This window comes from Gymnoscopelus braueri (assembly GCF_963280865.1).
Source record: "Gymnoscopelus braueri genome assembly, chromosome: 7".
Classification (NCBI taxonomy): domain Eukaryota; kingdom Metazoa; phylum Chordata; class Actinopteri; order Myctophiformes; family Myctophidae; genus Gymnoscopelus; species Gymnoscopelus braueri.
The window spans coordinates 43,797,452-43,822,207 of NC_137608.1; the positions used below are offsets into that span (position 1 = coordinate 43,797,452).

General features: G+C 40.7%; 2 protein-coding genes across 3 annotated transcripts; one reads left to right on the forward strand and one right to left on the reverse strand.

The window, feature by feature from the left end:
* Positions 1-1,463: 1,463 nt before the first annotated feature.
* On the forward strand, positions 1,464-10,152 carry rfc5 (replication factor C (activator 1) 5). Its single transcript, XM_080433407.1, has 11 exons — positions 1,464-1,633; positions 2,072-2,136; positions 2,388-2,524; positions 2,639-2,718; positions 3,934-4,007; positions 5,011-5,170; positions 5,872-5,953; positions 6,479-6,608; positions 7,524-7,601; positions 9,141-9,195; positions 9,426-10,152. The coding sequence occupies exons 1-11, from the start codon at positions 1,581-1,583 to the stop codon at positions 9,523-9,525; spliced, it is 1,014 nt and encodes a 337-aa protein (XP_080289533.1). The 5' UTR covers positions 1,464-1,580; the 3' UTR covers positions 9,526-10,152.
* A 743-nt stretch (positions 10,153-10,895) lies between these two features.
* Positions 10,896-22,851, reverse strand: wsb2 (WD repeat and SOCS box containing 2). 2 transcript variants are annotated; one of them, XR_013933402.1, is made up of 10 exons: positions 22,567-22,851; positions 21,401-21,569; positions 20,798-20,997; positions 20,536-20,667; positions 20,241-20,341; positions 16,356-16,552; positions 14,217-14,306; positions 13,943-14,059; positions 12,625-13,515; positions 10,896-12,136 (listed from the first exon to the last, which is right to left on the reverse strand). XR_013933402.1 is itself a non-coding variant. In XM_080432346.1 (9 exons), the coding sequence occupies exons 1-9, from the start codon at positions 22,607-22,609 to the stop codon at positions 13,293-13,295; spliced, it is 1,272 nt and encodes a 423-aa protein (XP_080288472.1). In that variant the 5' UTR covers positions 22,610-22,851; the 3' UTR covers positions 10,896-13,292. The 2 variants fall into 2 exon arrangements, 1 of the variants encoding a protein (XP_080288472.1); XM_080432346.1 differs by having other exon boundaries at positions 10,896-13,515.
* Positions 22,852-24,756: the final 1,905 nt, after the last annotated feature.

Consider the following 24,756-nt stretch of genomic DNA (forward strand, 5'->3'; position numbering starts at 1 on the left):
GAATAGTGGTTTGATAGTCGAATATTCGAATATTCGATTATTCTGTTAATGCCCTACTACAAGCCCACAACGCATCATTATGTGACACATTGTGAGCTTGTAGATTGGCTTTTTTCACTGTTTATGAACAATTTGGAAAGTTAAATTGGTTAAGTTTGTGTTGTATGGGGTTTATAAATATTTAACCAATGGAGAGTATTATAAAGTGTGACTAAATAAGTACATTGGATCCACAGAGGTTCTTCTTTCCATTTCCGAAAAACGTAACGTCCTTGGACATACATGGTTTACACCCGGCAGCAAGGATATGCTATTGCTGTTACTATACACCCTTTGCATGACATATTGCATTGGCCTATGCACACATGAGTCATGACCCACACAGCCTTATATTAAGTCCCTATAGCTGCTGTAGACCAACAGTATGGTCAGGTCAGCCCCACCATTTAGCCTTGATGGAGATAACCACTACAAATTTGCCAAAAGTTCAACCTGGTGATTCAGTGCTTTTCCAATCCCTAGGAATACTGCTGGCTATGGGACAAAGTGAGAGAGCAGCTCAGCCTGCCTGGTCGTTTCATGTGCTACACAAGCTGCCATTACTTAGTTATTTGATCTATTGTCACGTTTATTTTGAGTTGCATAAGTTGGACAAAATAATAGACGGAAATAAAGGAAACAAAAAAACCAAACAATAAAAATGTATATGTATTTAGTCTTGTGAAACGTAAATACACACACAGCATAAATAAAGGCCAACTTCCATGTGCCGGGATCTGTCTATCATGTGTAACTCTGCTCAGTGGTGGAAAGTAAGTAAGTACATGAGGTACTTTTACTTTACTCAAGTATTTCCAATTATCGATACTTTTACTTCTACTCCATTACATCTCAGAGGCGAATATCGTACTTTTACTCCACTACAATTATTTGAACATTTTAGTTACTAGTTACTTTGTAGATTTGGATAATTATAACAAAACATTACCCACTTCAGCCCTTTTCGGTCATTTGAAAATAGCAGATCTACAAGCTCACAATACTTGATGGATGCATTGTGAGCTTGTAGATTTTAAAAATATTTGTATACATCTGAAAACTTGTGAAACGGGACATGCTGCATAATGTGTACTTTCTACTTTTGGTACTTTTTTGATACCAGTACTTTTGTACTTTTACCCAAGTAAATTTTGAATTCCGGACTTTTACTTGTAACAGAGTATGTCTACATTGCAGTATTGATACTTTTACTTAAGTAAAACACGTGAGTACTTTTTCCACCACTGTGTACCTCTGCTTTACCCATGGCTTTACTTCGACCGACCGGCTACATTGTAACGGTTTTGACAGGCCAGCCACCATAGCCAGCCACTCATGAACGCCCCGCCCATAAACAACAAATGAACAGATGTTGATTGGCCGTAGACCCGGAAGGGACGTTGTGACGTAGGCTTTGGTCGTAGAGCGCGCCAAACAGTTGTTTCCCGGGAAGCTGCTGCACCGCATGAAAACACAACTTCACTGTGATCAACAACTATAAACATACAGTTTGACAACTACCTTCACAGATACGATCCATCATGACGGAGTCTGACAAAAGAGCAGCTCTGCTGAAGTCCAGGAACCTGCCCTGGTGAGTGGGAGCATTATGTTAGCATCGTGCTAGCCAGTGGTGGAAAATAACTAAGTACCCACCACTGTATGTATGGATGCTAACCTACATTTAGCATGTAAAGCGTGTTGGCTTATCAACAGATTGCAGGTTGTCGCGTGCCAAAAATAACTGATCTGTTGTTAGTTTCTAGATCTGTTCTTTCTGACAAGCGACACCGTCGCACTACGGAGTATAAGTGATACTTCAGTTTACTTTAAACTGTGGGAAGCCTGCATGGTTCCTTCTCAGTGCTCTGATCCGGTCTAGAGGCCGCCTACTGTATCCGGTCATTTCCCCGCACACATCCCTCAGACGTTTCCGTGTCCGCTCTCGACCGGATCTGTTACCTGCAAAGAGAATTGACCCCAGTCTAGTTTACTGTCACTTTGTTGATGTCTGTGTGTCACTGCATCATAGGGTCGAGAAGTACAGACCGCAGAAACTGGATGATCTGATCTCCCACAAAGACATTCTAACCACCAGTAAGTACACAACATTACAGTAATATAAGGTTGCTGTCAGGCAGAAACCTCGTATCTCCCATATCTTAACTTTTTGTTGTTGTTGTAATTTAATGCCCTACTTCATCATACTACAGTGTCACATAAAAGTAGCAAATATTGCATATTTACAAGCTCAAAACGTTTTGAGCTTTTGCAAAAAAGGTTCTGAAAACTACGAGTTTTCTCAAAAGACATTTTTGTTAAATTAACTGTTCTTTATTTTTCCCTAGTCCAGAAATTCATCAGTGAGGACCGGCTTCCCCACCTCTTGTTCTACGGCCCCCCTGGTACGGGCAAAACGTCCACCATCTTGGCCTGTGCCAGGCAACTTTACAAGGATAAAGAGTTCACGTCTATGGTGTTGGAGGTAACTATACTTTCTAAAAGTTTGTTCTTGGACGGACCAATGGGTATAAGTGAAGTTTTAACCGCTGGCAAGTGCATGACTCTTTTATTTACACCACTCCTTTCTATGTTGTAGCTAAATGCCTCAGACGACAGAGGTATTGATGTCGTACGAGGTCCCGTCCTGAATTTTGCCAGCACCAGAACCATCTTCAAGTAAGATTGAAACAGTGATATTGTCAGAACTGCACTGTAGATAAGTTAAAGCCCAACTTGCCAAGGTGGTGTTTGATTAGCACAAAGAGCATACGTTTAAGTGACCCTCGAAAATCCAACCAGTTACAGCAACATTCCGTGCTGGTGATTATTTTTCTAAGTGTCAGAGTTTAGAAGCGTTTGTTTTCAATAACGCAACGTCCTGCTGCCTCCTCCTGCATTACGTGCAAATTAGAAACAGGTGGTACGAAGGACCATTGAGTGATTTCCAATGAGCGCTTCCAAACTCCAACTGCTCAATGTTTTGCCACTCAGTCTAGATGAGGGGGGCGTGTCCTGGTGGAAAAGTGACACACGTGCATACTCTCTATATCATTGGGGTCCTTGAGGGAGTTCCAAGGGGTCCCCAGCTAAATGATAGATTAGGCACCAAATGGACCCTTATGGGTCTGTAACTCTGAGTGTACAAATGGAACCAAATGGACCCTAACGGGTCCATTTGGTTCCATTTGTACACTCTCAGAGTTAAATTGACATAGATTTTACAATAGAAATTGCGGTCCAAGTGATAGAAATGCCATTAAATGGGGGTCCGTAGCCTAATGCATGTCAAACTGGGGGTCCTTGAAATTAAAATGGTTGAGAATCACTGCTAGAGCCGTAAAAAAATCTTCTCTTATGGGGGTCCCTAGCTTATCTTTTCAAATGGGGGTCCGCGGGCTAATAAGTGTCAATTTGGGGGTCCTTGACATGAAAAAGTTTGAGAACCACTGCTCTATATGGTATAAACATCTTAGGGCAATGTATGAGATTGATAATAATAGGACCATTTAAAATTTAAACATAGGAACATCAGCAGTAAATAAACTATGTAAATAAACAGCAGCAGGTGCAGATAGTTACATAAAGTACTGCAATAGAACAGTTAATTAGGTACGGTTGGTTCATGTGATTAAGATGGACGAGATACTGTCTGACTGTAACGGTGTAACAGATTTTCCACCGGTCCACATCACAATAAAATGATAGGATTGAGTTTAAAATTAGAAACAAAGTCTTGGTCAAAAACATCAGTTATTATGGGCTGGGCAAGGACTAGGCCGGGGATCGGCATCGGATCCATCTGATTGTCAGTCGGGCTCTAGTTTAAAAGTAATCAAAATCCACCATTTAAAACAAGTCCGTTGCACCTGGTCTCTTCCCCTTGTCCTCCAGGAAGGGCTTCAAATTGGTGATACTGGACGAAGCGGATGCCATGACCCAGGATGCCCAGAATGCGTTGCGGCGAGGTAAGCCATCTGCTGGGCCGGGCCTGACCTGCTGTGTACCACATGTCCCACTGAGCAGCCAGACACAGCAGCTCTCTGAATGAAAGGACCTCCACCATGTTCAGTGCTAGAAAGTAAAATAAGTACATTTACTCAAGTACTGTACTTATTAGTACAATTTCTCCACTATTATTTAACAGCTTTAGTTACTATTTACTTTGCGGATTTATGTTATTATTACAAAAAAAATACATTAATAATTTAAGCTCTATTTTATACTTGGCTATTCAAAAATAAGCTGATCTACAAGCAAGCTTTTAGATTGGCTTTTGTTTCGGACACATTTTGAAAGAATGTGTAAAAACAATTGTGAAATGGGCCATTCATAATGAGTACCTTTTTACTATGCTACTGTAAGTATATTTTGATGCCAATACTTTAGTACTTTTACTCCAATTTAGAAGAATGTATACAGGACTTTTACTAGTAACTTTCACTTGTTCCTTGAGTATTTCTAAACTGTGTTATTGGTACTTTCACCTAAGTAAACAATCTGAGTACATCTTCCACCAGTGACTATGTTGTGGCATTGAACCTGTTAAAACAAAGTCCCAGTGTGAAGTACACAAGCATGTCATTGATGAATTTAGCTTGGCGCTCACACATTAATCAGAGAGAGGGCATTTGTGGGAAATTATGGCCGGATCATGATGTAAATTCAGGTAATGGATGTTCCTACTAAAAAGCATTTTATTTTTCTCTGCCAAAGCTGCACAGAAATGTAAAATTATATTATGCAATCAGATTACATAACTGTCAGTTCAGATGGGTTTTTTACCAAGCTCAGCAAGCCAAGCAAGTCTCAGGCAGGGAAAGGATATCCAAATATTGTGCTGTGATTGTGGACCACAGTCTGTGAAATCGTCTGTCTGACAGACCGTCCAGTAAAAGTAGAAAATAAACTGACAACTACTAGAAGTGTATTCTATTCTTCTGTGTCTAACTTGTGTTCCTCTCTGGACAGTGATTGAGAAGTTCACAGAGAACACCCGGTTCTGTCTCATCTGTAACTACCTGTCCAAGATCATCCCGGCCCTGCAGTCGCGTTGCACCAGGTTCCGCTTTGGACCCCTCTCCCACGAACAGATGATCCCCAGACTGGAGTTTGTCATCCAGGAGGAGAGGTGTGTGTGTGTGTGTGTGTGTGTGTGCGCGCGCTTGGGTGTGTGTGTGTATGTGTATATACTTGTATTTCTATATTTTGTGAGGGCCAAATGTCCCTACAAGTGTAGTAGAACTTGATAATTGGTTATTGTGGGGACAATTTTCCCAATCCTCAAAGAAGGATGGTTAATTCAAATTTGGGGAGTCAGGCTTACAATTTGGGAAAGATTGAGGTTAAGATTTAGAGGAGATAGGCTTAGCAGTTAGGGTTACAGTTATACCTAATTTATGCTTAGTTGCACACCAAAAATAGCCGATCTACAAGCTCACAACGCATCGCTGGGCAACGTGTTGTGAGCTTGTAAATCTGCTATTTTTGGCTTTAGGGTAAGGGTTCATAATGGCAAAACACACCAAGATTATTTTATTTATAAAATTGCCGACGTAAAATGTTGACGTCCTGGCAAGTGTACTAATACAAGCGTGTGTGCATGTGTGCCATCATGATGACATCATTACTACGGTACTATGAACAAAACAAAACCAAGAACAGTTTTGACTCTTCAAAACTTATTTTCAAATAAAGACCTTTTCAGAGATGTGTTGGTGTGTGACTGCCTACTAGTAATGTACCAACATGGAGTTTGCCAACGCACAACTTAAATGGATCAGATCTTGCCTGGAAAAATTTAACTCTGATGCCTTTTGTCCCTCATTTTAGTATTGACATAAGTCCAGATGGAATGAAGGCCATTGTGACCTTATCATCAGGAGATATGAGAAGATCACTCAACATACTGCAGGTACGGTAATGTTTTCTCACACCAAAACAGATCCTGGGCCCAAGGTAATGTAATTGGCACCAGGATACTGCTTCTTGTGACGAGGCATTCTTCATTCACAGAACTGCAAGTTGTTGCTGTCGGCTAGAAACCCTGTACCTCCATATGTCATCTTTTTTTTTTTTTCATAAATTAAGGGACTGCACAAAAGTAGTGAAAACTGCAGATCTACGGTACAAGCTCACAACATAATGCGTGGTGAGCTTGTAGATTGGATCGGATCACTTATTTTCTTATGTGAATAGTTTCACCTATATACAGTTTGAAAGAGGTTAAGTCTGTGTGTGGGCTTTATAAAGATTTAACCACTAAAAAGTATTAACCAGAGCTTGTGGCTAAATAATAACCACATTGAATCCAGTGGAACACAGGTTATTTTTTTCAGTTTTACTGAAAAGTAATGGTTAATTTGGACATACAAGATTTGTACCCCACAGTGACAAAGTGTTGTTACTACTATTCTGATGTGATCCTGTGTGATTTCAGAGCACCAGCATGGCCTATGGGAAGGTGACAGAGGACACGGTGTACACATGCACAGGTCACCCACTCCGTTCAGACATAGCCAACATCCTAGACTGGTCTCTCAACAAAGACTTCACCTCAGCATACAACTGTATCCTTTACTGTCGTAGTATTAAGTATATAGTATATAGTATCAAGTATTGATCAATCATGGCTCTCTCTGTATTACATCAGTGGTTCTCAAAATAGGTTCCGGAGATCCCCAGGAGTCCTGGATGGGGGGGGGGGGGGGGGGGGGTTGAGGTGGTCCCCAGCTAAATTAGTTAATATAGCATCACAATGATTTTAACCACTTTATATCCATTGATACGTTGGATATTAGCAGATGTGCAAGCTTGCAGTGCGCGCTGTGAGATTATCTTTGAAATGTTTTAATAATTTTGATAAATCTTCTCTTCTTTGGGTCCCTGGCAAAACATTTTCAGATGGTGGTCCGTGGTCAAATACATATCAATGTGGGGGTCCTTGACGTGAAAAAGTTTTAATACTACTGTATTAGATTATTATGTTCAGTTCTATGTTCAGTTTATGTGTATTTTATATTTACTTATTTGCTTGTTCATTGTATAAAGTAAATATTCTTTTCATATATATATATATATACGTTTTGAAATGCACATAAATGTACATTTAAGTTAATGTTCTCAAGTAGAAACTTTAATCAAAGTTTTTCAAATTGATTGAAAAGTTTTGCACTTGTTTACAAAATATCAGTCATAACATCAGTGCTCTAGGATTCTCCAAAATAGGGCCCTGTGTTTTTGCACGTTGATTTGTCCACCAATGTGTCTACTGTCCACCAGAGGGTGACTTGACTTCAGTTGCCTTTTTCTCTCACAGCCTCCTTAGGCAATGCAAGTTTATTTGTTTAGCTCATTTCAACAACTCGGGCAATTCAGTGTGCTTTACATGAAACAAAGGAAGCACAATACAAAAGGACATTTGAATTCAGTAAAAAGCAAGAAAAGAAGTTAAACAAGTATATCCTTAGCATTGTTTCTCCCAGCCATCCTTGAGCTGAAGACTCTGAAAGGTCTGGCCCTGCATGACATCCTCACGGAGGTCCACCTGCTCATACACAGAGGTACACACACTCACACTCACACTCACTCTGCTCCTGGTAATACATTGGCCATTTCTGCATTTTCTCTGACTCAAGTCATAGTTGCTATGACATGATAGAGAAGTGGTTCTCAAAATGGGGTCCGGGGACCCCCAGGTGTCCTTGAGGGGGTTCCAAGGGGTCCAAAGACAAATGTGTTACTATAACATCAAAATCAGTGTAAACACTTTAACCCTTTTATACTTCGGCCATTCATAGCCTTGTAGATCTACAATTTTTGAACATTTTGGGGGAAAATTGTGAATAATTCAATTTACTCATCGGGGTCCCCCTATCATAAAATATTTTCAGATGGGGGTGCGCGGCCAAAGACATAACGATTTAGGGTTCCTTCTTCCTTGACATGAAAAGGTTTGAGAACCATCTAGGCCATATGGTGCAGATGGTCCCATAGCTGGCAGTAACAGAACCTGACAGTTGTTCCACCAGGCCTGTGTGAATCCATCTGCATTCTGGCTCTACATGTTTTCCTGGTCCTGTTACCCGGGAGACCCACCATGGTTGCTATGGCTACCGTAACCGACTGCCTCGTTGTAGGGGGAGTAGCTTGCCAGCACTAACACATGCAAGCACAATGTGCAGATTACAGCAAAGTTAAAAGACGGATGCACAGAGATTTTTAACATCGTCTCATGTTGGGATAATGGTAGATTAAAGAAGGTTAAACCTTGTTTAGCCCCATGCAGATATTCAGCTGTTATAGCAGAGTGAATAAACAGTTGAGAGAGAATAAAATAAGAACACAATATTAGATGTAAAGAAACCATGCAAAAAGGGAAAGAAAAACACTAGATTACCATTTCCAGTGTATGGACAAATATAGATTGTAACTGGTAACTGTCTCTCAATGTGTACATCTTAACTCATTCCCTGCCTAGAACGACTAAAACGACTTTTGTCCTTTAAGCCCCCTCTGCCAAGAACGACTAAAACGACTTTTAATTTTTTCAAAAAAAAAATATATCTTTTTTTTTTTTTTTTTTTTTTTTCTTATTTATTTATTTATTTTTTAACCCAAAGACCAAGGAGATATGATTTGTTGAAGATCTAGACTCCCATCCACTTCCTTGTTAACTTAAAACTTAAACATTTTGTATCTCGGCTCCTGAGTACTTTTTTTTTTTAATTAAAAATCTCTGGCAGTGGGCAAACGCAAAAAAATTAAGTTCTGGCAGTGAATGAGTTAAAGGACCATTCTGCCATCAATACAAGTCATTGTCTATTATTCACAGTTTTAGCTCATAGTCATAGACCATTGTCACGTTAATGGCTTTATTTATTTTTTTGCATTTTTTTCCCAAATTCATTACACCATTACATGGTTAAGTGAATGATACCTGAATTTCTATATTTAGACTTTATATCAATCCGTGCTTTAAAATGGATTAGAATGCGATAACATAGCTGACAACACACTCCACATTATGTTATTGGGAAATTGCTGAAGGCTATGTTGCGCTGTCTAAAAAAAAATGTTTTGTTTTATTTTTGTTGTTGCAGTGGACTTTCCCCCTGCTATTAGGATGGGACTGCTCATCAAATTGGCTGATGCGGAGTAAGTGACGTGACACTGATGTGTGCACACAGTAGCACACAAAATAATGTTTTTGAAAGGAATAATCATCAATCACACATATGTGTACATTAAACACTTTCCACCTGGCGTCCCTATTTTGGGTGTGTCATTTTCATTAAAAGAATGTCATACATTTTCTAAAACAGGGTTGTTTTCAGAAACTGGGAATGAGTTGATTATGACCGACACCATGTGCTTTTTGTCCTCAGACACAGACTGGCATCAGGAACCAATGAAAAGATCCAGCTGAGCTCCATGGTGGCAGCGTTCCAGGCCGTACGAGACATGGTGGTCAGCGAGGCCTCCTAGCCTGTCAACTTCCACAGTCCAAGCCATTTCTCGCATTGTGAAATCAAAGTGGTCCCGTGAAAAAAGAACAATGACAACCATTTAAGTCATCCCTTTTTGTTTCTGGTTCACTTTGGTATCTGCTAGAAGAAAGGGTACAGGATGTTGTTACACCCAGTCAGAACGTGGGGGCCCTCGCACATGTGTAACATCAATTTTGACTCATTTTGAATGAAAAACAATTGATCAATGAACATTTTCCTTGCTCATCGGAGCCCCCTTTTGATAGGATGTGCTCAGTCATTGCAAGGATACACGATCCTGGAATAGCCCTAGCAGGGTATATGTTAAGTCTGATTTACACTATTGGACAATGCGTTGTAAGCTTCAGTTTTCACCGTTTTGTAAATCAAGCTTAAAGGGCAAGACCACTTAGGTAGAGGTTTGGGTTGTGTAGTTACCTTGCCATGATGTAACTCCAAAGGTGGGCAAGAAATAAAAAATAATTGCTCCATTGATTAGAAATTGATAATTCAAAATATGCTCCTCATTGACTTACATTGTAAGGTAAAACAGCTCTCAAAGTCACTCTTTTAGCACATAAACGAACGCAAACAAAGTTGATTCAGACAATATAGAACATCACCAAACCCAGTACTGTTTTTTTTTTAAATAAAAATGTCAACTTCCTGTTAATTTTGCCATTTTTAATAAGTAGAAAACCTGGACTGGATCCGCGGATCCGGATCCAGATCTTCAAATAGTAAAATCAACAGGAAGTTGACATTTTTATTAAAAAAACAAACAGTACTGGGTTTGGTGATGCTCTATACTGCCTGAATCAGCTATGTTTGGGTTCATTTATGTGCTAAGAGTGACTTTGAGAGCTGTTTTACCGTACAATGTAAGTCAATGAGGAGCATTTTTTTAATTATCAATTTCTAATCAATGGAGCAATTATTTTTGTTTTCTTGCCCGCCTTTGGGGTTACATCATGGCAAGGTAAACTACACAACCCAAACCTCTACCTAAGTGGTCTTACCCTTTAAGTCAGATGGGTGGAAGAAAAATAAATGTTGCTTGTGTCTTGTATCTCTCTGAATCACACTGATCAGAACCCATGAATGCCAACGTGAAATGGAGATTTGTAGCAGCCAAATCTGGACTTGTAAACATGACAGAAAAAAGACAAGTGTATATTAAAGTGTAGGATCGGTTGATTGTCACCAACTTATCCTTCACAGCTGCACTCAAACGTGATGTGTCTGTTTTCACCAACATGTTCTAAAAGTTCTTTGTATGTTTTGGGGTTTTGAATCCGCTTAATAAAAAAACAAACTAAGTCATGTTAACTTTTTGTAGGAGGCTTCAGCACAACACAAATGATTTGAAATAGATTTTATTATATTATATTTACACAATAAATAATATAAAATTGTAGTAAACAACACAAGTTAGATATGTGAAGTGGTGAAGATTAAGCACGGTGCGGTCAGCTTATGAGCAGTGCAATTTAATATATATCCCTTACTGTAGGAATGCTGAATCTAACATAGATATCAGTATAATTCTTGTGCTAGACATTTATTACACTCAGAACCTCTGAAAACTCCCTTTACACTCCATTGCAAAATACACATTTTGTTACGAAAATGTGTAACAATCCGTTAATTGTAAACCCTTTTGAAATTATTGCGAGATTGCACATCTTTGTGTTACGGTCTTATCTTAATACGTAATGTATACGCTGTCGTGCGATGTCCCGTGGCGATTTTCGCCGTGGGAATAGTCGTACGATGCAAGTGTAAGGGTGCGGTCACACGTCTGCTTCAGACGGGTTATTTTTTCCCATGCAGGGTGCGGTCTGTGCCGGTCAATACCCGTTTCCTGGTGCATATTTCGTGGAAAACAACACCTCCCAAATGGGGACGACCACGACGCTTCTTTCCTATTGGTTGAAGCCCAGTCGAAGTGCACCAATGTTGAATTCCACGCTTCAAACTAGAGCTGGGCAATTAACGCAAAATATCAAAACCGACATTTAGAACCAATGACTGACTTGATCTTGCTCATGTAAGTTAATCAAATAACAGAGAAGCAGTTTTTTTTTCTTTCCTTATTAGATCCACGAATCAACACAAACATTCTAATAGATTTTGTATAAATCTCCTAAATTGATTAGTCTGATTAACCACTTAAGCCCTGAATTTAACTTCATTATACAATGGTGGCATTTGAAAATGGAGGAAATAGCCGATCTACAAGCTCACAATGCATTGCACCGCTACGCACTGTGAGCTTGTAGCTCAGCTATGAATCTCCAAGGAAAAAGTCTGAAATGATCGTCATATTGATTTAAAGTCAAAACGCCCAACCCTACTTCAGAAGGTGTTGGAATTCACATGCCATCAAAGTGCAGCAACGTGCAGCTCCGCCCCTTTTGAACGGGGATGAGGCATAATGTGTGACCATGCCCTAAACCAGTGATTCTCAACCTCTGGGCCGGGGGCCCACTGGCGGGCCGTGAGGATATTGCAAGTGGGCCCTCAAATGAATTGGCGTAACACTAAAGATTGTAACGATAATAATATAACGTTAAATATGAAAACTATGATATGTCATGCTTTAAAACCTTGAAAAGTGAGTGTTCATTGTGATGCTGCTCATGGTTCCATTGATCCAAGCGGGAACACAATAAATACACGGATCCATTAACCCATTAAGACCTGGAACTGTCATTTTTAGATTTGAGCTAAAAAGCATTATTTTATTTTACACTTTGGGCTATTCAAAAATAGCAGATATACAAGCTCGTAGCGCGGCACTCGTCCGCGCTACGAGCTTGTAGATCTGCTATTTTTGAAAAATCGTGAAAATGTGTGCAAATCTTTGAATATGTATATCTTTTAAGGCGAACATTTTTAACTCAAATCTTTGCTTCTGGGGGGGTCCCTGGAACAAGATATTTTGATGGGGGTCCGCGGCCAAATACATATAATTTTGGGGGTCCTTGACATGAAAAAGATTGAGAACCACTGATAAAGAAACATAGGTTTTTCAGAATACTGTTGGGATTTAGGAGACATGTAGAATCGGCTTCAGGTCTCAATGGGTTAAAACCTTGAAAAGTGAGTGTTCATTGTGATACTGCTCATGGTTCCATTGATCCAAGCGGGAACACAATAAATAAACGGATCCATTAAAATAAACATGCTCTGAAAATGCGTGCGACCCACCCATCTGACCGCCGACCCACCCATCTGCTGCCGTGATCAGTGTGTAGACGGGTGTGCCGCGAATGCTTGAGATTTTCAAGTGGGCCCTGATCCAGAAAAAGGTTGAGAACCACTGCCCTAAATCAGGCTTAAAAGGACCACTTCACCCAATTTCAACCTTCATATAATTGGTCCTCACTAATGTCTATTATAAGATGAAGATGTATAAGATGGAACCATTTCTGTGTCACTCTGTGTCATAGGTTGGCTGTGGACAGTCGAGAAACCTGCCTACCAGTGACATCATCGGTAGAAAACCTTTTTTTTTATCCGACGTAAGAACAATGCCTTCTATTTCAGTGTTTTAACTTTCCAGTAAGAGAAAGGGTGTGGTTTCTATTAGCTTGGAATCCTGACTGATGATGTCATTGGTAGGCATGGTTCTGAACTGTCTACAGCCCCCTGAGAGTAACAAAGAGCGAGTAGAGAGAAATTGTGCCATCGTTTAACGAGCATTAGTGAGGACCACCAAATTAATATGAAAATAAGGTTGAAAATGGATGAAGTGCTCCTTTAACTCTCCCACTCGTCCGAGGAGGACGACGAGTTAGAGCAGCAAGTTTTCAGGCGGTTGGGGAACGTTCGGTAGGTGAGGTACTCCAGGATCCTCCTGGGAATGGGCAGCGGCTCAATCTGATGGGTGGAGACGGAGTGGCGCAGGACCGAGCGACACAGGTGTCTCAGGCTAGGCACCACCCTGGGCGTCCTCCAGAAGCGCACGTTGCCGTCCCTGGTTCTGCCACGAGAGGAGAAACAAAGCATTTTTTACTGACAAGTAATAGCTGAGGTTGGTAAAGGGCTGATGACAGTGCATTAGACATACAGGAGATATCAATTACACAGGAGATGGTACTTATTATCCTGTTGACAAGAGACAAGAACCACCCATTCAAAGCTGTCTAAATACACAGCCTAGAGCTTGGTTTTGCTCTCCAATAAAAGGTACATTTTCCCTTACCATTGTTGTCAAATGCTTGCTCAGGGGCAATTGAGACAACTTGTGATTTGGCACTATAATACAATGTAATTTAATTCAACAACAAGAGATTCTCTTCAAGTTGTAACTGAAACGGTCTAAAGCACAGCGGGTCTATGCTTGTCGTATGAAATGTGGTATGTAAACTTCACTTGACAGTGTTACTGCGAGTTTGGGGTTGCATTACCCTGTAGCCACCACTCCCCCTTGTGGATGGAAATTGCAGCAGAGTCCGTTGGACGTCTGGTCCTCCTCGGTCTGCATCAGCCAGCCCTTCTGCCCGGGTTCCCAGATCCGAAGGGCTCTGCAAATACATAACAATGCCTCTAACATCAGTCCTTCTGAAGCAAATATGCAATGTCCTTGTGGCTCACAGGTTGGAAATTGCTGGTCTATCACATACTAGTCACTGCATGTTGAAAGTGTTTTCCCCCACTGTATTAAACTGATACATTTCTCACCTGTCCTCGGTCACTATTGCCAGGTGCAAGCCGTCGGGAGAGAATTGTATGGCAGAGATTTGGTTTTGCCCGTAGATGTCACAGTAATCGCTGTAGACCGAAGCAAAGTTTAGTTAAAAGCAACCAACACTGATCAAATTGCTGTACAGCATCAATAGATAGGACGGTACAAGGTGCAGACGTGAAACTGAGACTACACAGAGGACAAACAAATAGGACTAGAAGTAGTTTAAAGAGCAAACAAACAAAAATGATTGACCTAGAGGCAAAGGGATTAAGTAGGCACTTAATCCCTATTTTATACTTTGTCGTACGATGGCATCGCGCAACAAGAACAGCCGATCCACTCTGTGAGCTTGTAGGTCGACTATTTACGCCAAAAATAGGGATGCCGGGTTGAAAGCAAGTCAAAACTAAAGGCTAAGTCACAGTTTATGTTAAGAAAAGGGAGCTATTTCAGAGATCTTGATGTCTTCTATTGCCAGCCACTGAACGGATGCACAGCACATTAACACCGACTCTCAAACTAAAGACTAAAGCTGACAGTACAGTAACGGGACAGGTTACACCAGTCAGACATAAGACACCTGCTCATATTTTGGCTTAAGCTTAACAGATGTAAACAGGGAAAGTTAGAGACTGTATTGAGTGTACCCGGGACTCAGTTGCACACTAACTCAGGTTTAACCCATTCAAATGATTTTTTTATTTATTTTAGCTCCAGTATAACCATTATTTTTATACTTTGGCTATTAAAAAATAGCAGATATGCAAGCTCATAGCATGGCACCGAATGCCGCGTTATGAGCTTGTAGATCTGCAATTTATTGAAACATCGTGAAGATTTGTGCAAATCTTTGAATATATGTATTTTTTAAACATTTTTTTTTTACTCAAATCTTTTCCTCTGGCGGTCCCTGAAACAACATATTTTGATGGGGATCAGCGGACAAAAACATAATTTTGGGGGTCCTTGACAAGGAAAGGTTTGAGCACCACTGATATAGCAACAATAGTTTTTCAGAAAACTTAGGATTTAGAAGACATTTGTCAAATGACAAATGTTCACTTTCAAAAATACATATTCAAAGATTTGCACAATTCTTGCACAATTTTCTTTTCAAAAATAGCAGATCTACAAGCTCATGAGCTTGTATATCTGCTATTTTTGAATAGCCAACGAAATCTTAGAATGACACACAGATGCTTTCCCGGTCTTAATGCATTAAATGAACGCAGTAGTAGTGTGATATGATTCTATTTATAGTAACTAAAGTGACCTTTGATGCAGTATGCTCGAAGGCAAACACGTTCAAGCCGTGCTGCTGCTGAACCCTTTGTACTGCATGTAGTCTCATTGGCTGCATCACAGGGCCTTATTCTGCTCTGTCCTACTTCATCTATCCTCCTCACTCCTACAAAGTTATGTAAAGGCAGAAAGGACATTTATATGAAGGTAGATATGTTGCAGAATTCGTAAAATTAATTTTGCACTTGCATAAAATATTCATACACATGTAAATTGACAATTGAAGTCAAAGAATAAAACAATTCTGGTTGTGCAACTGTAAACTGTATCAGTTTACATGTGTGTGGATTACAGGTTCAAATTTCAGTCAGTCCGAGTGCTCAAATCAAATCTACAAGCTCTCGAATTTCGCAGGAATATCTACCTTTGTCATGCGTACATGTCCTTTCCTTCTTTACACAACCTTGTTACGAGTGAGGATAGAGGAGCCAGGACCAAGCCCCCAGGACAGCGGGGGATTATTGTAGCTGCTGTGGTCCTGGTGGTCAAATCTGGTATTGCAAGACTTCCGCATTTTAAAACGCTACAGGGCATGCTTCCATTGCCTGAAACGCTTGCGTTTCTGCTCTACGACCAAAACCTCATTGGCCAAATGCGGAAGAAGAAGAGGGTACTTCCGGGTGATTCATGCGCTGTGTGAGCATCTTCATTGAAATGAATAGGTGAGGGCGGGGCCGTCCGTTCGCTAGTTCTTACATATAGTCAATACTAGGACTACGAGTGGAATAAGGAAATGAGACGCAGCCATTCAATCTCGCTGACTAAAATAACTTGATGAATTGGTACCTCCTGCCACACCATTGATTTCCTATTAAAAGAGTGCAACGTACACCAGAGTGGCCAGTTTCTCTGCGGTGTAAGGGTCCCATAAGTCAATCCACCAGGTGGAACCGCTGAACGCTGCCGTGGCGAGCAGGGCCCCGTCAGGAGAGAAATCACAGGAGGTCAGCAGGTAGAAGGTCTTGTGGGCCCCTCCTGTTAGGTTCCTGATGAATGTGTACGACCGCAGGCTCCACAAGCACACCATCTGTTCAAGGTAGAATTACAGTTATTGTTGTAACAGTTTAACATTTCTGCTAAATGAAAAGAAAAATTATAATAATAAAAAACGTCAACCCTAGTATCCCTATTCTGGAACATTCAACGAACATAGCCGATCTACAAGGTCAGAGCGTGCCGCAAGCAACACAACACGATGTGAGCTTGTTGATCGGCTATTTTCGGCAAAGAGATTTGGTGTGTGTGTGTGTGGGGGACCTAGCATAGAGCACTGGGGGGCGTTTATAGGGTTTAAGTGGTTAAACATTTGCTAAATACAAAAATAAGTTTACAATTTAAACCGGTCATAAACAGTTCAAAGTTATCATCTCCTATTTTGTTAACCTATAACTTTGTCACAAGGACATTCTTGTTATTCTTTTTCTCTTCTGACATTCAGCAAGAAAAAAAAAACACATTCTTTGGATCCATGATATTCCTGCCAGACAGGCTGCAACTTTTCAAATAAGATTTGAAGTTCTATGTTGTGAGGGGTGAGTAAGTGTGCAAGGCTTGTCTTCAGTGGTGGAAAGTGACTACTGTAAGTACATTTACTCAAGTACTGTACTTAAGTACGATATTGAGGTACTTTACTCAAGTATGAACATTTTTCAATACTTTATACTCCACTACTCAAATATTATAATATAAAATATAATATATAATTAAAATATACTAATCTCAAATATTGCACTTTTTTTTAAATCCACTACAATTATTTGACAGCGTTAGTTACTAGTTACTGTGCAGATTAAAATGATTACAAAACATGCATTAACCACTTAAGTCCTATTTTAGATTTTTTTTTGTCCTTTTACTTTTGTACTGCACGTTTATTTGGATGCCAAAACTTGTATACTTTTACTCAGCGTATAATTTGAATGCAGGCCTTTTACTTGCAAGTACTTTTATTTTGTGGTATTGCTACCAAAAAAATAAAATAAAATCCACCACTGCTGGTCTTCCCTGATCTGTCAGAAAAAAATTAGAGCAAATTACAACAATGAGTTGAAGCTCCTTGGAGAGCAAGAGAGTAGATTGAGAACAGTTCTCTCCAGAGAAATAAACTGGGCCACTGGGGAAATTAATAGAACACGCACTGCTCCGGACTCAGATAACCAGAGAGCAAGGGGATCTAGATCCACCAAACCAGTGCATGCTGGTGGTCAGCATGGACGGGAGGAAACCATTCAGTGGAAGGACGTTTTTAAATATCTGTAGATAGATACAGCCATTTACAATACACATACTGTGGCCTAGCATTCTAGCATAACGCTTTGCCTAAAACTCAACCTTCTGAAATGGTGGGGAGTCTGGAGGTTAGAAAAATGTGGGCTTGTTTCCAGGGGAGAATATTTGTGAAGGTGAAGGACCATGTTAAACTTAAGTTGCGTGCCACATTCGCACACCGGAAATAGTTTGTAGATCTGCTATTTTCAGGCATAAAATCTGGGTGAAGAACGTGAATGAGGAATGTTCAACCCTCAATCTGCAGAGATGGTCAAGCTGCCCTTGAGCTAGGCACTCGCCCCCTCTGCTCAGTGGCCAAAAATGGACGATTTGGAGGCGGGGATGGATTGGATATCAGGAATAACAGGATCATTCCCAGTGGTCTGCTCTATTTGTGGGCCAGTGGAAGGCAGTGTGTGGGTTTTTGTGTGGGTGGTTTTTCTTTTTTCTTTTCTTGTCCTTGGCTAATGGGCCCACAGAGCGGAGAGAAATCGGCCTAATGGCTTGTCTCTTATCTGACACTGGCCAATGTCGAAGCGCTCCCTCTCAAAATGGACTGGCCCAAAGTTTGGAGGGTCCACAATGAAAACACAAATATTGATAACTAAGCGAAGCCCAATTTTCAAGTTCAATCATCGACATTAGGCTTAATATTTTAAAACGGACAATCAAGACACAAAAGCTAGAAGCAAAAGATTAAGAGAGAATATACACATAAAAAGTATCCGAAATCCACCCCAATGAGTGCAATGTACCATCCACAAGGGGGCAGAGCAAGAACAGTGATTTGGGGGCCATCTGAGGGCTACTTATGGTAGGACATGCTTGTAGTTTTTCCATTCTGTACTCTTATTTCATGTCAAGTAATTGTCAGTAGTCTGTCTCAGTGCCTTGTGATGCCTTGTGATGTTGGCTGCTAGCTACACCATACATGTGCACACACACACTTGCGTGTGTATGTGCGTACGCAGTGTACAGCTAGAACAAGTCAATCTTCCATAGATGTATTTAGCTCATTTGCCCATAGGCTATTGTCATGACGTTTCTCCCCCCAGAAAGAGGTAGAACAGTGTTCCTCTGTCTTCTCTATCACTATAGTCTATTCATTGAAGCCACTGGATTTGGGTTTAGGCTACTTTGAATCTGCTTGATTTCATAGGCAACAGTGACAACAACCTTGGAATGCGGTGTGAGAGGGGCTACCTGCCCAGAATATTAATTAGAGAGGAGTCTGTTACCCCGGGATGGGGAGCACCATGCTGAGATCTGAGCTTTTTATTGCAATCTAAACAAACCCCTCTGCCAACAGTCTAGGTTTGAACCTAATAGACTAAAGATTAAGGTAACCCAGACTGTCTGGCCAAGCCAACCAAAAATAATAAATTACTGACTTTAGGAATACTAGTTCCACATGGCTGACTGGGACTCTAAAAGTTTAACTTTTAGAGTAAAATATAAAGCAGTGGCACAAACTCATAGCCATGATGCCATGGGAATGTATACATATAAACATTAAGATACAGTCTATTTCAGGGAACCCTGAAGAAGCTAGATTACATTAGAGGCCTCATGAGACATTCTAAATCATAACTTGTACTGTACAGTGATGTATGTATAGGCTAGTCTCCAGAGAGAACTACAGACAACAGCACACATATAACACGTGATATAACCTAATCATGTACGTCAATGAATTAAATTATGCTGAAATGTATTAAGAAAGCAATGACTGGCCCACATCTGAAGTGTGGGCCAGCCAAGGCATTAAATGCCAACTAAGGCCACATTTTTGTCAGTGCCCAGCTTTGAATGGATGCCATTTGGATATAATATACAGCAGGCTGTTGTAATACAATAAGATACAGAACATTGCTCAGTCACCCTTTGCTGAACAAAGAAAAGGTAAAGAAAAGACTGAACCAGGCTGTTGTAATACAATAACATACAGTACATTGCTCAGTCACCATTTGCTGAACAAATAAAAGGTAAAGAAAAGAAGTACAAAAGAAAATACAATTTCAATGAATTGCATGTACTAAAAGGTGCTTTTCATTTTGGGCTGCAATTAATATTTATTTTTAATCAGTGGACCATCTATTCACAGCGGAACATTATCTAGATCTAGGACAGTTATGGCCAGGTAGTACATTTTTAGGTCAGTATTTGCTACTGTGTTGGACTTGGGACCAGGCACCTTGTTAGATTGTGAGGTGATGTGAGGCGAACGAACGCAGGACAAGTGGCTTAAAGGAGGGGTTAGGTTATCTTTGCAGTTCCAAGCTGCTAATTAATTCAACGGCAGCGTCTGGGAAAGCAGATAGGGCTAACTAACGGGTTTAGACAACTGTGTAGTGTAAATGTGTTGGTTTGGAAGCCATCATCTCCGCCAACAGATAATAGATGATGTATACCAATATGTAATAAATACAAAAAATAGCATAACTCACCCTATCAAATCTGCCCACTGATGCAATCATGCTGCAGTCTGGCGATATGCAGCAGCTGCTCACCCAGTCTTTATGACCCGACAGCACCTGCACCATTTTACCTACAGGACACAGGGGACACAGGTAATAAGCCAACAGCCTGAAATACACTGAATAGACGGTGATGATGGATGAAACACGTTTTTTGGACACGTGAATCTTCACTTTTTTGACGTTGTTTTTGCTCTGAAACAGATCATTGGGAGAGTGAATGGGAAACAAGAGTTGATTAAGTACATGAAATAGGTTGCGTCACCTTTCTTTGTCAAGTCCCAAATCCTCAAGGTCTTGTCACGAGAAGACGATACGAGGGTTAGCTTTCCGTTGGGAGGAAACACCAAGTCCCTCACAATCCCCTCGTGGCCTTTGAGATCAAACAGAGGCTGACCTGAATGTTCAAAAAGAGAATAATAGGGAGACCACACGTAACATTACCGGCCCATTCATGTGTACAGTACAGTACAGTGAAGGAAGCATGGCTAACATGCCCTCCTGCTGAGAAAGTATAAGCCTGTTACCTGTTAAGACATTCCAGAGTTTGATCACGCCATCCTCCAAGCCGGTGGCCAGCAGCAAGTTGGTCGATTTGGATGGGACATACTTTTTTTTTTGACATGTGGCAGTCTTGTGGGGTCTTGGTCCAAGGGCCAGCCCCCACACAGCTTGATCACAGCTGAAGCTCTTGTCTTCTCTGTCGCTTTCACCCTCCTGGCTTTCTCTGAAAGTGAGATTTCTTTTTATTTGAGTGTTTTTAGTTAACCCATTAAGACCAGGAACACATCTGTGTCATTTTAAGATTTCTTTGGCTATTCAAAAATAGCAGATATACAAGCTCATAGCACGGCACCGAGTGCCATGCTACGAGCTTGTAGATCTGCTATTTTTTTTAAATCGTGAAAATGTGTGCAAATCTTTGAATAAATATATTTTTAAAGCGATATATTTTTAACTCAAATATTTGCTTCTGGGGGTCTCTGGAGCAAATTATTTGGAGGTCTGTGGCTAAATACATATGAGAGAGAGAGAGAGAGAGAGAGAGAGAGAGAGAGAGAGAGAGAGAGAGTGTGGGGGGAAGGTATTCTGAATTCTTTAAGTGTGTAAACAGAAACCTTGACCCTTACTCGGCGTCAAGTGGCCAGGCGACGACCCACACGATGCCATGGCCCATGGACCAGGCGAACCAGCAGCCGTCCGGAGAGAAGTCCACGCTCCACGTCTCACAGCCGGCGCGGCCGTCCAGCGCCGGGGGCCGTCTGGTCTTCAGCTCCAGGATGAGGTCTGGGTCTGCCGCTGGAATGGATGGAGAGGTGACAACAAGTCACACCAAGAGAATGCAATGCGTATGAATGGTAGCCTATATACTATATTATGACTTATACCAGTGGTTCCCAAACTTTCTAGCTCAAGACCCAGAAGAGAAATTAAACGTTTGCCATGGGACCCCAACTAGTGAAAATAGCAGATCTACAAGCTTAAAATGTGTCGCTTCACGCCATATTGTGAGCTTGTAGATCTGCTATTTTCACTATTTCTTAAACATTTTTATTTATTTATTCATGGGAATTATTTTATTTATTTTATCTATAAAATACTTTTGAAATATGTTAGAATTCATATAATTGCTGATTTTCTTTTTATTCTTTTATGTATCTCTTGAAATAATATATATATATATATATATATATATATATATATATATATATATATATATATATATATATATATATATATATATATATATATATATATTTTTTTTTTTTTTTTAATGGAAGACAGTTCAAGACACTAAAAAGGGGATATTTAATTGCGACCCGTCCACAACACAAACATAGGTCCCGAGTCTCCCGACCCACTGTTTGGGAAATAGTGACTGTGACAGTGACAAATAATAGTCAAATGACAAATGACAGTGACAGTCCAGTCAATTGTAGGTCATGTATGGGTCAATGCGACTGCTGTGCTGGAGAAGATCAGCTGTATTTCTCTGACAAGAAACACTCCGTAGTCCGTAGTACGACAGTGTCCCTATTTGCCCCCCAAAAACGAAGAGATCTACAAGCATTCAACCCACCGTGTGCATCGCGAAGCGTTGAATGCTTATAGATCATGTATTTCGTTCATTGAACGTTTCTGTTCTTTTCTTGGCCAGCAGATTGAAGCAACCTTTGCGCGATGGATTATAAATAAGCTGAATTAACCAACGCCACGTAGACAGTCCGATCGAGCTAGATGTGTACCATGTTAGACCAATAATGTCATCTTTCTATCATGGTGATCATTGACTTACATGTCCCTTCTTGCAGTCCTATGTTTCTCTCTGAGGAGCACATTGTCGGCACGGAATGTGTTGGTTGACATCCAAAGATTATCACATCCTCGATCAGCTTCTTTAACTGCGGACTTCCTGGATATTATTCTCCCTCCTCTGCTCCAGTTTAACTGTACATCTTAAAAATGCACACACAGGTCAAACAAGGACCACTTCTTCTTCTTCTGGGCGGATTTCCCTGTTTGTTGCTCTGCTGCGCCTCACATCTGATCTGTCAACACGTCCAGGCGGAATGTAAAAGCTGTGGTGGTGTATGTAGGTGTGAGTCAATAACAAAATATTCAGCTGATTTCCTATTGAGCCAGATCCCCGCCCTCCCATTGGCCGCTTGGCCGATGCTCTGTTTGTTTCCAATTACGTAACGCGTTGCCTCCTCCCTAGTCCGTCGAATTGTGCGACGCTAGAGGTCGCTGTTTTGCGATGTCAGACAAATTCATGCTTTACAAAGCAGCGGTTCTCAACCTTTTCAGGCCGTGAACCCCCAAAATAATCATATATGAACTGGGGACCCCCCCCCACACACACACACACACACACACACACATTGATAAGCACTTGGAATGTAGGAGTTCCACATAGATAAATATTGTGAAAATAGCAGATCTACAAGCTCACAACGCCTCGCAACGTGAGGGGTTGTCACTTCACTGTCATCTGGGGACCCCCCCCAAAAATCATGTGGGGACCCCCCTGGGGGAGAGACAGCAGGGACCACCTACTACATGTTGTATAAAATTGTGTTGCCGATTCAACCTTTTCATAGATTCCATAGACTTGTTTGACAACACTGTCTATCATTGTGTAGTGTTCAGACACTTAACCACTTAACTACTTAACCCCCTCAGAAAAGAGATGGTAGGGTTCAAGTGGTTAACGGAGAAAAGAATCCTATCCCACAGAGATTTGGTGGCCCCCCTGTAGTAACTCTGAGGAGTTACCCCATATGGGTTCTGGACCCCTGTTGAAGATCCCTGCTTTACAGCACCAGAAGAGTGGTTTAAATTAAAAGCCATTTCACATTAATCACATTATCCTCCTCTCCTGGACTGTTGAATTTGATAGAAAGTGGTGAAAAATAAATTTCACATTCGCTCTTGACTGTTTTGAAATTTCGGTTGAAACTACAGTGACCACAGCAGGTTCACACGGTTTAGAGTTCTAATGATTCGTAATGCAACGACGAGTTGCAACTTGCAACAAGTTGCAACAGGAAGAATCTCAAAACTGCAGACCAGCAACAGAGAAATACAGACTGCTGCAATTTCCATCTGCAACGTTTTCATTGCATTGCGAATCATTGGTGTGCATTGGGCTGTAGAGACCTGCTCTTTTGTACTATCAAATACATACAGTACATACCAATAGCCTACTAAGTTGCTTCAGGCTCATTATTAGTATGAAATATTAGGGTTGAAATAGCTATTCCAATTTAGGTTGACACTTGAATCACTTTAAGAGATATTATGCTCCTCTACCTCAGTGGTTCTCAACCTTTTTATGCCGCGACCCCCCAAAATAATCATATTTGAACTGGGGACCCCCCACCCTGACAAGCACTTGGAATTGTAGGAGTTGAGGTGTTACATTTAGTTTGACTCGGTTCCACAGATATTGTGAAAATAGCAGATCTACAAGCTCACAACGCCCCTTGTAGATCTGCTTTTTTTTTTTTTTTACACATTTTTATATTATTTGACAATTTGGTCAATGTTTCACCAGTTTTTAATAGTATAGTTTGTTGATTACTTTTGATGCAGCAATGGGCTTTTTTCTTCTCTTTCCTTCTTTTTTTGGGTATTAGGTCTTAAACTTCCTAAAATTGTCACTTCAAGGTCATCAAAATCATGTGGGGACCCTGGGGGTCCCGACCCACTGCTCTACCTCACTGAATTAATACTAACACTAAATGCTTCATTCTCATCATTTGCTATTGAAGTGATCCACATTGAAAATGATCAACTGGGCAAAGGTCAGGTGAATGACTAAACCCAAATTCCTCAAGCTGTTACTCAATAACACGGCTATGTCTGTGCATGCCACACCTCAGCCTACAGTTGCCATTTGTGGTTGAGATAGTAAAGAAACAAGAGTATGTTGACTATGTGTGATGCATCTCGCTCTGCCATTGACCATCTATACGAGAACAGT

Excerpts from the sequence above, each read along its gene's own strand:
- rfc5 (XM_080433407.1), top strand. The coding sequence starts at position 1,581 with ATGACGGAGTCTGACAAAAGAGCAGCTCTGCTGAAGTCCAGGAACCTG. Across the intron at positions 1,634-2,071 it reads AAGTCCAGGAACCTGCCCTG|GGTCGAGAAGTACAGACCGC; the intron begins GTGAGTGGGAGC and ends ACTGCATCATAG. Across the intron at positions 7,602-9,140 it reads CCACCTGCTCATACACAGAG|TGGACTTTCCCCCTGCTATT; the intron begins GTACACACACTC and ends TTGTTGTTGCAG.
- wsb2 (XM_080432346.1), bottom strand. The coding sequence starts at position 22,609 with ATGTGCTCCTCAGAGAGAAACATAGGACTGCAAGAAGGGACAT. Across the intron at positions 21,570-22,566 it reads AGGACTGCAAGAAGGGACAT|CGGCAGACCCAGACCTCATC; the intron begins GTAAGTCAATGA and ends CATCCATTCCAG. Across the intron at positions 20,668-20,797 it reads ACTCTGGAATGTCTTAACAG|GTCAGCCTCTGTTTGATCTC; the intron begins GTAACAGGCTTA and ends TTGAACATTCAG.